General features: G+C 39.4%; 1 protein-coding gene across 10 annotated transcripts in view; it reads right to left on the bottom strand.

The window, feature by feature from the left end:
• ncam1a (neural cell adhesion molecule 1a) overlaps positions 1-16,858 on the bottom strand; it is a 258,401-nt gene that overhangs the window by 34,300 nt on the left and 207,243 nt on the right. For 4 of the 10 annotated variants that reach the window (XM_047805607.1, XM_047805608.1, XM_047805612.1 and 1 more), the window contains 2 exons: positions 13,539-13,706; positions 8,699-8,824 (listed from right to left, as the gene is read on the bottom strand). In XM_047805607.1, coding sequence (XP_047661563.1) covers positions 8,699-8,824; positions 13,539-13,706 — 294 coding nt within the window. Of the gene's footprint in view, positions 1-366; positions 415-2,657; positions 2,661-5,646; positions 5,662-8,698; positions 8,825-13,538; positions 13,707-16,858 lie in introns of all 10 variants that reach the window. The other 6 variants (XM_047805604.1, XM_047805605.1, XM_047805609.1 and 3 more) reach the window with 3 other exon arrangements.

Here is a 16,858-nt window from a genome sequence, read left to right as displayed (position 1 = left end):
TAGGTAAGGCATAAAGTCTGTGGTGCAGCTGAAATTGTACACTGCGGAAGCTTTAAACTCTCAGACTTTATGCAGCAACTTCACAATCAAACTTAAGTTCAGCTGGTGCAACTGGGCCCTGGGGTCTGAGGTGATGAGATCAATCTCCTTCATAATGAGACTATCTCACTCCCTCGGGCCTGACAAACATCTACTCAGGAAGTTTCTCTTCCGTACTATTGGTGCTCTTTTGCTTTCTATGATGAGCTCCAACGATGTGGGTTCAACAGTCTATGTGAGAAATGCAGGAGTGTACAGTAGCAGGCAGGTTAAGGCAAAAAAAGAAATAAAAATAACACCACACACTGCCCCACTGGCAATACTCACTAAGGGCTGCAGTGGTTGGAGGATTTGAGGTTGGGGTCACTGAAGACACTGGAAGATGTTGAGAACATAGTGAGGTGTGCTTGCTTTGCCATTAGCATCGCAGCAGCACAGCATAATCTCATAGAATCGATTCATATGAATAAAAGTGAATGACAGCATACATACAGTACCTGTGGCAGAAGATCCATTTAGGCAGCTCATTACAAGTTCACACATTTGAATGTAGGCTAGTACTACAGTCTTTTGACGTGTACCGCGCATCAAAAACAAGTGTGTCTTTACCAACAGCTTAAAGGTAGCGGTCATGAATCATTACAACATTTTTACAGTATCACAAGGCTGAAAGATATTGATTTTCCTAGATCAAAACACCTCAAATCTATTGAAAGAGAAGTGAAAATCTAAGTGAAGAAACTTTGAAGTCTGCACTTTCCCATTGTTCATTAATCATTAAAAAAGGACTCAATACATCTTATCAGCCCATCCACTTTTTTTTTTTTTTGAAGAGGTCTTTCAAGTCATTCAACAATCATTTATCATAGTTTCTTTATGAGGTTTAGACAGGTTTGGGAACCTGTACTTTTCTTACTGAAAATGGGTAAAACAAAACTGAAATTAGCATTCAGACACTCTAAAATCCTATTTTAGTCGGAACCACGTCGAGACCGGCTTCAAAAAGAGAAATATTCTAATCTACACCATGACTCATAAAACGTCATGATGACTTCAGCTGCACACTCGCCCAGGAGCGTCTTCTCCTTCAGGCTTCTCGGCGAAAAATTGGATTCGCACTGTAGAATAATTGCCTGCAAGACCGTTATTGCCGATGACATTATCATCTTCTAGACCTCTGCATCAATCTAACTCGTGTCTCTGAGTGAAGAATGGTGTGCACCACCATGAACCAAGAGCCGTGGTGTAAAATGATAAGCTCTCTGAGTGGAAGGTAATAATATAACAAGAGGCAAAAAAAAAAAAAAAAAATCCCCTATTTCCCCTAAACTTAATAATAAAGAAAAAGCTCAGCCTGTTAGTGAGCTCAATTTTTGACAGATGTCAAATAGAAACCAACTTATGAGTCTTTGCTAGTATAATAATGACTGCGTAATATATGTATGCAGCAGGCCTGTCAATTTCTGCTTTCTTCGTGACAAGGGATTCTTAGATACAAACGAAATTATAGGTATTAAGAAATATGAGGGCACCACAGTGGTCGCCTAAGCCTATTCCTTGGAGCAAAAGTCCACTTTCAAATTCTAAATTAAATATGAGTGTTTAGTTGATGGTAAAATGTTCAGCTCTGGAATAGACTTAAGCAAATTTTCAACTCCACCACTGACACATGCATTGTATTCATGTACTGTATGTGTTGCTGCCTGAAAACACCCTTCACACGGTGTAATTTACACACTTTCTGCTAAATATAGTTCTGAAACTGACAGACGTTTCTAAATTAAATGATGTTTTCTTCTGCATCTCAAAGAGAAGAAAAATGATAACACTTTAATGTTATCCTGCAAAACCAGTTAGAACAGTAAGAAAACACATTTAAACACTTTCCCAGTAAAATTCCAGCAAGATTTCCAGGATGGTTTATGTTCATTTTGCTGTGTCAAGTAACTATCCAAAAACCTGATCAAATTATATGAAAAGCAATCTTGTAATGGTTTTAGACATATTTAACCACATTGGCTTCATTTTCTTACATGCATAAAATAAAAGTCATTTAGGTAGACTACACATTTCTTAAAGAGATACCACAGTTTATTATTGGGAGAAAAGCTGCACGTCAAAAGGTTTTTCAAATCCTTTTCCAGAATTTAGCCACAGTAATTTGTATCAAACCGGCTCCATAGATTGTGTAAGTGACAGGATCATTTGTCTACTTTTGTTAAAAATATTCAGTTCAAAACTATGTTTAAACTAGGATTTCCTCAAAGTTATTGTGGATAGTTAAAGATCCTGGCTTTCTGGAAGGTGCTACATAGAACATTATTTCTCTAATAACTTTATGTCTCTCTAGGAGCTTGCACCAAGGACAAGCTTTAGTGCATACGCTGAATATTAACAGGTAGAAATAATTATCTCTATGGACTATCACTTATAATCAAATTAGAAGTGTTTTGCATCAAGTATAATGGAGAGGTAGATTAATATTCCATCAGGAGACACTGAAATGGATGTACTTATACTAAGGACACGCTAACAGGGTACAGGATTGTCTTGGCTCCTGTTCCCTTGGCTTTAAAGTGCACTCATGAAACAGAGATAATGGCATAACACAGCAAAACCTTCTCATCTCTGAATTCATGTTTGGTAGTGCTGACTTATTATTATTGACAACTATCATGCTCTGGCTATTATCATTTGTATTGCAGATTTTACGACTCCTTATGATGGCATATTGAGATGGACTGGCATGCAACAAGAGTGTCGGAGATGGATTGGCCTTCTCAGGAGTAAAGCTCTGAAGTGTCTGACCTGATGACTCTCTGGGACTGAACAGTCTCTGTACTATGGACAGCTGCACTCATATTACACCCTCCTCGACTTGTAAATGTCGTAAAGATACAGCAGTAAGAGCTGACACAAATCCATCCACTTCCACGGTTTCACGCCTCACAGGATTAACATGAGCACAGAACGAGGTCTCCAGATGAGCTGTTAAATCTGTCAACTTTGATATAGCTCTGCTTGGTTCTCCACTCTAAAACTGGTCCTCTCACTCACTTGGAATTGTGGGAAGGTTCTCAAGCCTGGTGCAGGTTGCTGTCACCCAGAATTTTAAAAAATAAAATAAAAATCTAGTCCGAGTCATTTACATGCAAGCAACAATATGAGAACGGTGTCATGGAAAATTAAAATCGGTGCCAACGTGAATGCAGATCAAGTGAACATCACTTTCACGGATACTGGTGGCTCAGTGGTTAAGACTTTTTTCATTAATGAAAGACTGGGGGCTTAAATAGCAACATCAAGCCATGGATTCTTGAGAAAGACATTTCAAGACCCTTAACTGCTTGAACGTAAGTAACTAGTAAGTTGCTTTGGAAATTACATGCCAGCCAAATTGATAATTGTTACTACAACCGCAATGAGCAACCCATCACAATGCCCTCTAATTTCTAGCATCCATTTACAAGTCTGTCTTTGAGTAGACTTTGTTAAAGATGTCTTCTGTTTCCTCTGTAAGGAAGCAGAAGAAGAAGCTCTGCCAATAGGCATCTTTTCTGTCGTCCCTGAATTGGATTTTGTGGACTGGCCTCCAAAATCCTAGAGTAGAAACAGGCAGGGTGGGTTCAGCTGCCATAGCTCTGTGTGATGCCCACCAATCCCCTTTCTCTCTCTTCTCTGTTACAAGCTTGGATCAGTCAGCTAGTCAGTCAACCTTCATCCACCTCCATGCTGTGCATCTCCTAACAAACCAACCCTGCCACTGGCTGTGAAGTGTCATGGACAATTGCTAGGCCCTGCAGCATTTTCTGTTAAGAATTGTTTACAAGCCTCTCTATTATGACTACTGCTGGCATGGAGGTGGAGGCCAGAGGCAGCTTTCTCAGCAGAGCCAGACTACCGAGTACTACTGAACATGACATTCACTGAGCATCTGTTCACATTTCCACCATTTTCCTCCTCTGGAGAATTCAGTCATCATGGGAATGCCTCTGGTGCTGAAGCTCTGATGAGTACCTGTCAGAGCTCCTTTACCTCTCAACAAATGTCAAAATGAAGATTTCTCCACTGTGTGGAAAGTTGTAGAGTGCTGTGTGATAGCACACACAATACCTCTTCTATATGTCACATAACATTCTGGGAAGGTAAGGCAATGAGAATATGAATGCACATTCTCTCTGTCCCCCCCCCCCCTTTTTTTTTTCCAAGAAAAACAATAGTTCCAAAAGAAATACTCAAAGAAAGTGAGTTTCCGGTCAAAGAACTTCAGTCATACTCCCAGGTGAATGCATGTAACACCCCAACTGATACCGCACTCACTACACTCAGTAATTTGCAACAAGTTCAGCTAGGCTTCAACTTTGTATTCATTTTGGTTCTATTCCCGTGGCCAGGGATTGGCAGGTAAATTCACTCCAGACTGTCAGCAGGACTGTTTAGTGGTAATGTGACGACTGTCTGAGGCACTGAAGTGTTCCAATCCTGTCATCTGCTAGCTGATGAATGTTTAGTGAATGTTTGCAGCATTTGGATCATTATCTCGCCAATCACCTCAAACATCGAAGGAGTCTATCTCAAAAACAAGAGCAGACAATGCCATCCATCTCCACCAAACATGATCATATTACACTGTCATTACAGGATATGGGTTCTTCCATGCTTGTCTGCTTCTTTTGTCTTATAGACATGCGGAAGTGTCCTCAGGCAAAGTGAAACAAATCACTGACAAATGGGAACTAAAGACAGTCAAATCAAGACTCGAGTCTAAGACTAGTAGCGGAAAAAAAAGTAAGCGTTTTCATTCAAACCAAAAACTCATCACTTTCAACAATCATTTTTTAAATGCGTTATACTGTAGTGACCTAAGTCTAAGATCACGCTGTGATTAATGCTGGATATAGCCATGACTAAAAGTCTACTATGCTGCAAGCTGCAGAAGTGTGGGTTTTGACAGAGACATGATGATGGAGAAAGGAAAATATGCACAGGTGGTCACCAATCCTCCCGAATATCCAGCATAATGAGTGCAACTCAAACCTTAATCTAATCATCTTCTGAATGTACTTAATGAAGGCCATGGGCTAGTTTATAAGGAAACAGGGCTGGTGACTACTGAAGCAGGGATAACTACAGTGTAGAAACACTCATGTTTTCAGTTACTAAATATCTGCAAAACAATGCCAACAACAAACCTGTAAGAGTATGTGTGTGTGTGTGTGTGTGTGTGTGTGTGAGAGAGAGAGAGAGAGAGAGAGAGAGAGAGAGAGAGAGAGAGAGAGAGAGAGAGAGAGAGAGAGAGAGATAGCATGAGCTCTCTTGAGGTCTTGAATGCAAACATTCTACTTAACACCTTGCTTCAAGGAAATGAGCAAACAGGCACTTAATTCAGTGAGAAAACAGAATATTTCAAATCCAATTTCAGAGGGGTGTATGAGTCCACATGACGCAGGAAATACTTTAAGTCCTCATTTGAATTTCTCATTTAAGCTTCACTACCTTTGGCTAATAGCTTTCATGTGGATATGAAAGACATGGTCGGAGTCACTGGTAGAAAAGGAAACAAACTGAGATAAGAGAGTCAGAGCCAGAGAGAAATTAAGCACTTACTTGTGAAAGTATAGGCTGAGTTGTCCGGCGGAACAAAAACAAGATGGGAAACATGACGAGAAAAAAAAAAACAGAAAGAGAGAACACATGAGAACAGAAATTGACAAGATGGCAGAAAAGAAAGGTGAGTCCAACTGGCCACTTTAGGGTTAATTCAGTAAAACTTTTCCCAGAAGTCCTAAAGGAACCCAAAATGGCACAGAGGAATGACCTGATTAATCAGAGAAGAAAAATGAGAGCAGGAGAACGGGAGTGAATGGAGGTTGCTACAGAAGCAAAGGGTGGCCAAGCACAGATGGAAGCGTGATATACCAAGCAGATTAGTATTACTGTCATCCTGCCTATGACTAATGGCAGGGCTAACCATAATAACAAACTACTGCTCTATAGTAATCTTTCACTGGCATGACTAACAAATGAAAAAGACTTCCCTGCTCTTTTCCTCTAGCCTGACGAGCTTCAGAAGGCAAAACAGCCAAGAAATGTTGCTGTGTGTACTCTTTTCTTTAGTGATTTCATTACACAGCACTTCAGAGATGAATCAACTGAATCGTATCAGTGGAGAAATTCTTTTAATAAAAGGCTTCAGAGAGAGCAGTAATTATGTGCATTTTTATAAAGTCACTTAATCCCTACTAGTTGGGAAGGAAACCGAATTATCAAAGAGTCGTTGCTTCGCTATCGTCACTTTTCCTACACTCACTTATTTTTCTAATCTGCTTTCTAGGCAGGCTGTGCAAAAAGACGCCTGTTATTACGTTCGGTAATTATCCAGCGGGTTAAAAAAAAAAAAAACTTAAAGATTAGAACACGTTTACAATGCATGGAAAGCGCTGCTTAAAAAAACTGAAGGAAAAAAAAAACATATTTTACTTTTGAGTTTCTAATTTGACGTCTGTTCTGTAAGTACAATCATGCCCAATTCAGCTGAAAACATTGCCGTAGCATCAATTTACAAAATGAATGCTGTTAGTTTGCCAGCGCATAAATAAGCGTAAAATGGCATAAACAATTTAATCATGTAAAAACCTTTCTACTTCATTTAAAACCTTACTGAAAACTCATTGCTTTCACCAGCCTAATCATTTATTGCACCATATACCTATACAAATACTTTTATCTTTACATTTATACTTGCACAAATTGCTGGGTGACCAATTAAAGCAAAAAAAAAACCAAAAAAACAACAAAACAAAAAAAAAAAGTGTGTTAGAAGGGAATTAGGCTAACAAAAGCCATCAGAACAGCTTTTCAACTGAGTGAAACCCATGACTTGATATAGGGGGCGGGGCCATGTTGGAATAGGCCACACCCATCAGCCAAGAAGCTTTATACTGATATTCGCTGACACTGCCATCTACACACAACTAAACAGGGCTATCCTATTTTTTCCTTTAATTTGTTTCCCATCCTGTATATACTGCATTTATTCCAGTTGTTCAGTTTTGATCTTCTTCTGTGAAATAAATCAAATCCATAGTGATATTTATGAGCTTAGCAAAAAGGATCTAATTTTGCTAGTGCTAGATATTAAATTTTAGTGACTCTGGAGAATTAATACACATTCCTTCCATTCATAATGTCAAAATCTCTGATCATTTTCAGGCTCCTGGGTTTTAAACACATGGTGTGTGCAGAAATCAAGGCATTTCTATTCAGCTAGATTAGGATTTCGTGAACTATTCAAAACTAGCTCTTAAAGAGACTCCTGCAGGGGTATAACTGGTAGTCTAACTCACCACGCAGCAATCATAGCATGACCAGTTTTATATCGAATAAATGCTTTGAAATGTTCTAGGATAATAAAAATAATAATAATAATACTAAAAAACATCAAAATACAATATGGATGCGAATAATAGTGTACAGTTTGTTGCTAATATAAACACGCTCTATTTAACATTGTCATGACATTAACATCGGTCATGAATATTTCAAATGTATCTAATATAATCATATATTAAGAAACTCACTGATAATATAAAGATCATTCTTGTTAGTAGATCTGTGTAAATGGTATAAATTTGTTTTAAAATTGGAAAACAGACTTTAAGGCAAAATGTATAATACATGCCCTTCTGCTGGGATAAAATGCACACACAATTTTTCGTTAAATCACACAACAGGGGCTAAATAAAATCTAGACTCCTGATGATCACACCGATGTTTAGACCTTCCCCAAATTGCTGCCACAAAGTTGTAAGACAATATTTTTGCCTCTGTGCATAACCACGATCCATTAAGACTTTGTTTGCCAAGGTTGGAGAGGAAGAACCTGAATAGCCCGCAAAGACCTCTGACCTCAATCCCACTAAACAACTTTGGGATAAACTGGAAGACGAACTGCACCCCAATCGTACAATTTAAGGTTATACTTAAACAAAACAAAGGTATTTTATCTGTTAGGACATGTAAATTCAATACTGTTTTCTGTCGATATAAAAAATGGCAACTAAACATAATAGAAAAACATTTATATTCGTAGCATAGTCATATGATTGGGAAGAACAGATGCGATTGTCATTGCCATAAATCTAGTTGCTTTGAGGTGATTCTAAAGTTTTCTTTATGCACAGAGATAAACAGATCAGAGGAGAATTTTGCAATCTAAATCTCCATATGAAGCAGGGACTGAGCCTATCAGCTCAAGACAACACTCAGAATGGATGCACATGCCAGCATTCTGGCACTAGCAGGAAGTGGAGGGGGTGAGAGGGGTGGATAGAGGGTTGCTGGACAGTCAGACTGCAGGGAGCAGTGGTAGAGCTGGAATCAGACATTAGCCAAGCAACTCTCAGCACGCTTTGGCTCACTCTTTCTGTCTTTCTTTCTACACACACACACACACACACACACACACACACACACACACACACACACACACACACACACACACACACACACACACACACACACACACACACAATGACTGGCAGGACATTTGGTGGAGGATCCTGATTATGGCGTGGTTCTGCTGCTGGACTAAGGGTTGGTGATGGAGTGTGAGCTCCACAGTTATGTGACACAGAGAAAAACAGAGAGTGGTACTTACTGACAGGAAGGGTTTTAAAAGTCTCTGAAGGACAGCTTTCTCCTTCACCCTTGCCGTTGATAGCGGACATCATGACCTCGTATTCAGTCTCTGGCTTGAGCCCGACAATGGTGATGGAGCTGATCCCTGAGGAACGACAAGTTTTCTGATAAACAGACTGACACCATAGCACTGATTGAAAGAAATTGCTCAGTGATATGGCTTGTGTGTATAAGCCTAAGGCACATCTAAAAATAATCCTGTAAAGTTTTTAGAAATAATGAAGTAAAACCGTTCTAAACAGTAAAACAGCCGACAAAGGGTTTAAATCAAATCACAATTTGCAATTTTCATTTAATACTCTCTCTGTTTCTCTCTCTCTCTCTCTCTCTCTCTCTCTCTCTCTCTCTCTCTCTCTCTCTCTCTCTCTCTCTCTCTCTCAAACACACACACATACACAGAAACAAAGTTTGAAATTGGCTTGTGGGTTGTTGCAGGCTTCTTACAGACTTCTTGCAGGCTACAGTTCTTATCTCTGTCGGTAAAATCCCAGATAGATTTCTCTGAATTTGTTACAAAGAAAAAAGGTTTTGAATACTGCTTTTTATCCACACTTATTATCCACAGCTTAAGCCTAAAATATGCACCTGGATAAAATGTCTAGCCTTTTTCATTTCTTCAGCTGTCTAGAGTGAGCCTGCATCCACCGTAGCCTCAGATACTTGTTCTTGGCTGTCAGGAGTGGAACCCAATGTGCTCCTCTGCTGTTTTCCCTCATCTACCTCAAGCTTTTGCATGTGTTGGTTCTGAGATGCTTTCCTGCTCACCACTGTTGTGCAGAGTAGCTATTTAAGTTACTGTACTGTAGCCGTCCTGTCAGTTGATCCAGACTGGCTATTCTCCTTTGATTTATCTCACTGACAAGCTGTTTTTGCCCACAGAACTGCCACTGACAGGATGTGTTTTTTTTTTTATTATTGTTCCCACCATTCTATTTAAACTCTACACATTGATGTGTGAAAAAACTGGGACTCCTAAGATTTTAGGTATTCTACATTTTCCATCCATCCATCCATCCATCCATCCATCCATCCATCCATCCATCCATCCATCCATCTATCTGTAACACTGCATGAAAAAGCTTCCAAAACCTAATTTTGGATCATAAAAACAAAACACAATAGTAAAATAAATAAATAAAATAATGGTCTACACTTTATCTCAAATAGTAAAAGTGATAGATGACAGTTTGAGGTCGAAGATAATTATAAATACAGCATAGGTGTGGTTATACAGTTGCTTTTCTTACAGTTTTACCAACATGCTGTGGAAAAGGTTAATATTCCTGACAGCTTTGTATTACTTTTAACATTTTTTGATAATTTAAAAAACATCCATATCTTTAAATAAGTTGAAATAAAGTCAAATAAACTGTCTAGCTTATGTTCTTAATGCATTTTCCATGAGATCGGCGACATTGTGCTGTTCCTCACCAGACAGATTTGTACCTCCTCAGTTGTACGATGTACACAATAGAGATGGGAAGCTAATTTGTTGCTGATGTTGTGTTGAATTTATCACCAGGGAAAAATGTCTGCTCATCTGCTCACAGCATTCTTCCACACACCATCACACCGCACAGGAACCGAGTGCCAGTAGAGCGAGCGCCCAGCAGTGCTACCAAGAATATTTTGCATTGGGTATTTTGAGGTAAGAGCTAAAAAAGGGGTTGAGGTTTAGAGCATGTTTTTGTGAACGGCAAGGGGTGTAAGAAGGTGTGTGACATCCTGTATTTTCTTTGGTTGCCACATTTGACTAATTACAATAAAGTGCTGCCCCAGGCTTGTTCTGAATAGCTACTATTAGGGAGAGAGAGAGAGAGAGAGAGAGAGAGAGAGAGAGAGAGAGAGAGAGAGAGAGAGAGAGAGAGAGAGAGATAGTGACAGAGGGACAGAGCATGAGCAAGCATCCTCTGAGCTACATTATTTGGATACTAACCAAATGCAGTGCATTATGGCATTTCTAAAGAGCTGGATACACTCTGCTTTTTGATACTTCATTAGGAAAGAAAGGTTCAGAAGAGATGTCGTAGAGTGAGGCATACTCCAGAGGTAGCTGTTGTGCTCCCCTATTCCCAAGTGTACAGGTTTTTATTTTAAAACACACAAATGTGTTTGTATGCACGTCTCAAACTTGTTCTCAAGAATGTCCCATGAGGACTGGCTGACGGAGTGGGCTGTCAGCAAAGACTGAGCTGACATATTCCCCCTTGAGACAGACACTGGACGGCTTCAAACGAACAGACCACATTTCAGCCTCTGACAAGAGCTTGCTTACTTAGTATTCAGCCAAAGCATATGCCATAGCCACTATTGTGCGCTCTATTTTTAGGAGATTTCATATTATACATTATGCCTTCCACAAACGGCAACTGTGAAACAGCTAGCAGTTTTCTGCCAGTGGAAAGAAAAGAGTTGCTTTAGACAAGCTCGATTGGCAAAGGATGTGGGAAGGATTGAATGTAGTGTTTGTGGGAGGTCATGGTGACACTGAGTCATAAGGATGGCTATTTTTCACATTCTTCCACCAGGTCATTTGGTGGTTTGTATACTGTAAGTGTTTAGGTTAACCCTTGTCAGACCAGCACTGTGTACAAGAGCACCACTGCTACTTTGCTGTTTGTTCCCTGCAAATCTAGATAATGCAATGTAGCAGTTTGTGACAATATGGACCATATTGTTGTACAAATGTTTTTTATATTGCTGTGATGATGAATTCTAAACTTTCTATTGACTGCTACTCTGGTAAATGAATTGGAGTCATCAGATAGGTACTGGGCTTTATTTTTGCACAGTTAATTTCTTATTTATTTATTTATTTATTTATTTATTTTTTGCCTCCTCCTATTTTTTTTCAACCTGTCAAGTCCTAGTCGATGCTCCTCTATTATCAACAATGTGAAGACACATGAAGCTAAGGTGAGGAGAGATCACACCTTCCCTCCCACCCACACAGCAAGGTAAATTTTCTCACTTGGCTCTCGGCCATGGATGGCTGTGATTACTAGATAGTAATAAACAGACGGTGACATTTTCTGTACGGAGATGGTTATTTAGCATTTTTAGAAGGAGTCTCCAGTGTCAGGGTTTTGTAGGGATCCTGGAGGATGCTGACTCTGGGTATTCTCTTTAAAATGACACACTGTGTACATTGCGTACTCTTATTAGATTCATTAGAAACTATGTTCAAGAGAGAGTGATGTTGAAGAAAGATAGTTAATAACCTAATTTTAATATCCTTGTTAATAACAGGATCTAACCTTTATATACATTTTACAAAATGTTGCATGACTATAAATGGATATAAATTATGATGAGTCATTAATGGTGAGTTGTTCCAGTATACAAGCAATAAAGCACATCACGTGTGATTTTCTTTTAGATTTGATTTTCTTTCAAGCAGTAACTTGGCTTTATGACAGGCCCTTTATATTGGTCACAGAGCTTGTTGGTATATCCCTTTCTTTAGCATTTTCGTTGCTCTGCCATGCGATTTTGTGTTTTATAGTATTTTGGCTCTGGTAGGCTGCACCACAGACAATGAATTAACATGTCCTTAGTGTTTACTTTGTACAAAAGTTTGCATACCTCCACATTTTTTTGTTTCCACTTAATTTGCCTCTCTGTATTGTATTCGCTATTATTCTCTATAAAAACCCAGAAAGTCCCTCAGTTCAGTTATTTTTCTTTTTGATCTTAGTGTTTTTGCTTCCTCCCTTTTTTAAATTAGAATGGTCACGGTTGCTTATGTATCACGACTTTCATATCTTGTTATGCCGCTTACCAGTCAAGTGAAAGGTCGGCATTCTGTTTAAGATCTTGTGAGAAGTGTTATTTTTTCTTTAACTCTTGACTTGACTTGACTACCTGAAAGGCTGTTTTTTTGCCTTGAAGAAGACTTATATTATACATTTTGAAAGCAATGTGAATGCAAACGCTTGAGCTTACTAAGGAAAATATAGCTGTTCACTTAGACCCAGTTTCTGTAATAGTGTACTGTAATGCTGCCAAATAATAAACACTAAAATCGATATTACAGATAATCGTCAAAATCTACATTCTTAGAAAAGACTTATATAGAGCCGCTGAAGACTTTTCCACTGAGCCTCGTCCTATAAAGCTCCTTAAAGAATACATCACCATATCCAACATGTGATTACACTTGTTTTTAACTATAGCTACATGACAAACTACAAACACTATGCACTATGTACTCTATCATTTAGTATATGAATTTTATAAGGGTAGAATTAAACTGAGTCTATGCAATCTATGTCATATGGCATCAGATTTACGTAATGCAATGCCGCTAGCTTTAGCAGAATATTATACATTTTAAAATGTCCACCAGATTCGTCAGCCATCTTGAAATTTTATTCCTATCCAGCGTCGGCACCTGGTAGCTCTACCCCTCTTCCACGATGTACACAATGCTGTGTGTCTAACATTCTATTGCTTTTTTTCCGGTTGAATAAATGCATCATCCAGATACTTGTCTCACACTATACTAAAAAAAAATGGCATAGAATAGTGCATTGGTATGAGATTTGGGACATGCTTTAATTAAACGATAGAAAAACAAATTAAACTCAGTGTGTTAATATGCCCATGTGATTTGACCTGAAGCTGGAATTATTGTCAAACCTGCTGTTAAATAAAAAATTATGTGAAATCTTCTAAGCAATCAGACTTGAGAATTCAACAGTGCTGTGTGAGAATGACAGATATTATATATAATAACCTACACTTTTTGTTAGTGCTGTTTTTTTAATGTGTGTGTGTGTGTGTATGTTGACACTTACCCTCCTCCACGCTGTACACTCTGCTAACCCAGTCTTGACCCTTTGTCCTCCACGCAGCCCTGTACTTCAGTATAGGCACTCCTCCATCTGACTCGGGCTCATCAAACTCCACCATGGCTGTGCTGGGGTACGGTTCGACGCGATCAATAACTGGAGCCGATGGCACGTCTACACAACAAACATGCAACACGGGTTACTATCCTGATGGCTGCAAAGTCACTCTATTATCCTTTTTTTTTGCTCCTACTACATAATATAACTTATATAGTGTTCTGATATGCAGTATATTTGTTATCATTTTGCATATTTCTGCCATACAAATTCACAAATACACAGTTTTAAAATCTTCGTTTGGTCCTGATTGCTTCTCTAAAACTTTGTCTGCAGTCATAATTCAACGTTTTACCAAAATTTTCATTAGTGAGCTTATCTTTTATAGAGAAGAAATGTAATATGTACATTTGTTGGTGCCTTTATTGAGAAATATTGTTACTTTAGTGCACCAAAACATTTGGATAAATAACATATCTTGATCTTTCTTAATATATATTATAAATGTATATATTTATAAAGTGGATAAGGTTTCAGTATGAAACATTTTACTTTGAGTCATTTGGGTCTTTCCTTAGTATTTATGGAAAGTTGCATTGCTTTTAACTTGGTGCTAGCATAAACACAGGACACACCAGATTGCTGGTGAAGACTAGCAGTACTGTAGCAGCTGTGACTAGAAAAACAAATCAACTTCTCAGTCAATTTCAAGGTTTCAGCATAAAATTTTAACACATAAATAAAAGCTTTATAAGCTAGTTTCCCTTTTTGCATTGTTGTTGTGGTATTCTTTCACAACACTCCCATGCTACTAATTATTTACAGCTTGGATTCAGACGGAACTAAGATAATAATTTGACTTTCCTGCACATTCATGTAAGACTAATCCAAACCAAATAGGGTTTGATTTTTCATGTTCACTGTACACTCTACAGTACAGCATGTTACATACATGTTATAGTACAGTACAGTACAGTACAGTACAGTTCGCGTATCGTCCAAACCGCTCCACAGACGATGCCATTACCACAGCCCTCCACTTAGCCCTCACCCATCTGGACAATAAGGACACTTATGTACGAATGCTGTTGATAGACTTTAGTTCAGCATTCAATACAATCATCCCTCAGCACCTGATTGGGAAGCTGAGCCTGCTGGGACTAAACACCTCCCTCTGCAACTGGATCCTGGACTTCCTGACTGGGAGACCTCAGTCAGTCCGGATCGGGAACAGCATCTCCAGCACCACCACACTGAACACTGGAGCTCCTCAAGGCTGCGTGCTCAGTCCACTGCTGTTCACTCTGCTGACTCACGACTGTGCAGCAATGCACAGATCGAATCATATTATTAAGTTCGCCGATGACACGACCGTGGTGGGTCTCATCAACAAGAACGACGAGTCAGCATACAGGGAGGAGGTGCAACAACTAACTGCCTGGTGTAGAGCCAACAACCTGTCTCTGAATGTGGACAAAACTAAAGAGATGGTTGTGGACTTCAGGAGAGCACAGAGCGACCACTCTCCGCTGAACATCGACGGATCATCTGTAGAGATCGTCAAGAGCACCAAATTTCTGGGTGTTCATCTAGCGGAGAACCTCACCTGGTCACTCAACACCAGCGCCATCACCAAGAAAGCCCAGCAGCGTCTCCGAAGGCTGAGAAAGGCACATCTCCCTCCCCCAACCCTGACCATGTTCTACAGAGGGACCATTGAGAGCATCCTGAGCAGCTGCATCACTGTCTGGTTTGGGAACTGTACGATCTCGGATCGCAAAACCCTGCGGATAGTGAGGACAGCGGAGAAGATCATTGGGGTCTCTCTTCCCTCTATCATGGACACTTACACCACACGCTGCGTCCGCAAAGGCAACAGCATTGTGGATGACCCCACACACCCCTCACACACACTCTTCACCCTCCTGCCGTCTGGAAAAAGGTACCGAAGCATTCGGGCCCTCACGACCAGACTGCGTAACAGTTTCTTCCCACAAGCCATCAGACTTCTCAATAACCGAACTGTACTATACTGAGCACAACATACACACACATCATCTGTATGGACTGCACAGACCCTCACAAAACACACACACTGTTTTGCACACTTTTCTGCTGTTTTTGCACATATTGGACAATATCTCAGTCATCTGCTGTTTTTTGCACAACTCCATATATAATCCAAAGGACCTGCTGCTAAGAACCTGCTGCTGTTCATTCTTTTACTGCACAAAATATTGTTTGAACATTCAGTATTTACACCGGTCGGTCGGCGCTGTTTCTGTTACTGTTTATTGTCTTTTGTGTATTGCATTTTTTGTACTTTTTGTATTGTCTTGTAACTTAATGTCTGCACTGTTTTTTGTCCTGCACTGTCTTTTGTCCTGCACTGTCTTGCTTGTCTTGTCCTGCACTGTTTGCACCAGGTTGCACAGTTGCACTTTATGTGGCTAAGACTACTTACATGTCCTTAGCCCTGTCTTTGTTTTATGTAGCACCTTGATCCTGGAGAAACGTTGTCTCATTTCACTGTGTACTGCAACAGCTATATATGGTTGAAATGACAATAAAAAGCTTCTTGACTTCTTGACTTCTTGACTTGAGATAAAAATAAAACAGTAAATCAATGAACATACTACTAAAGTTAAACGATGACATAAAAAAAGATTTTAAAATAAACTATAAGACTAAACTGCTGATTCAATTGACAAGATGTTTACCACATAAAAGCAACTACTTTCTGTACTGCATTTATTTTTCTCAAATGAAAGCTTTCAGGAAGAAACACTTCAGAGAAAATAAAAAAAGTCAGGCTTTTTTCTACTTAGGTGCTGATTGGGCAAATGGGGAATTGTGGGCATGTGAAGGAATATGAAGAAAGGCACCATGCCTGCACTGTCCATCGCATGGAGTCTAAATAGTCCAAAGCCACCCACGTTGGTTCACGGCTGACCCACTTTACAGAGTGTCAAAAATATCTGAGCTGGCGGCATCTCTTACTGTCTGCTGTTCAGCCTGGAAATTATGTCCCGCTGCGTTTATTACTCCAGAGCCTCAACCCAAAAAAATAACGGCATGCACAGCCTCTATTGCTGCAGCAAAACTGTTTCTGTTTGAGGGTAAATTACCTTCTGATTGCCTGCCATTTTGGAAATTAGCAGGAAGGATTTAGACGTAGTTATAGGACATTAAACTACTTACTATAAAAATACATGTCTAATGAAATGTTTAAATTTCAGTGCCAACTGTTTCTGCTTTACATAGCCTGG

This window comes from Tachysurus fulvidraco, chromosome 21 (assembly GCF_022655615.1).
Source record: "Tachysurus fulvidraco isolate hzauxx_2018 chromosome 21, HZAU_PFXX_2.0, whole genome shotgun sequence".
NCBI lineage: Eukaryota > Metazoa > Chordata > Actinopteri > Siluriformes > Bagridae > Tachysurus > Tachysurus fulvidraco.
Note: the sequence above shows the minus strand (reverse complement) of the source record. Positions and strands in the feature narration are given on the sequence as shown.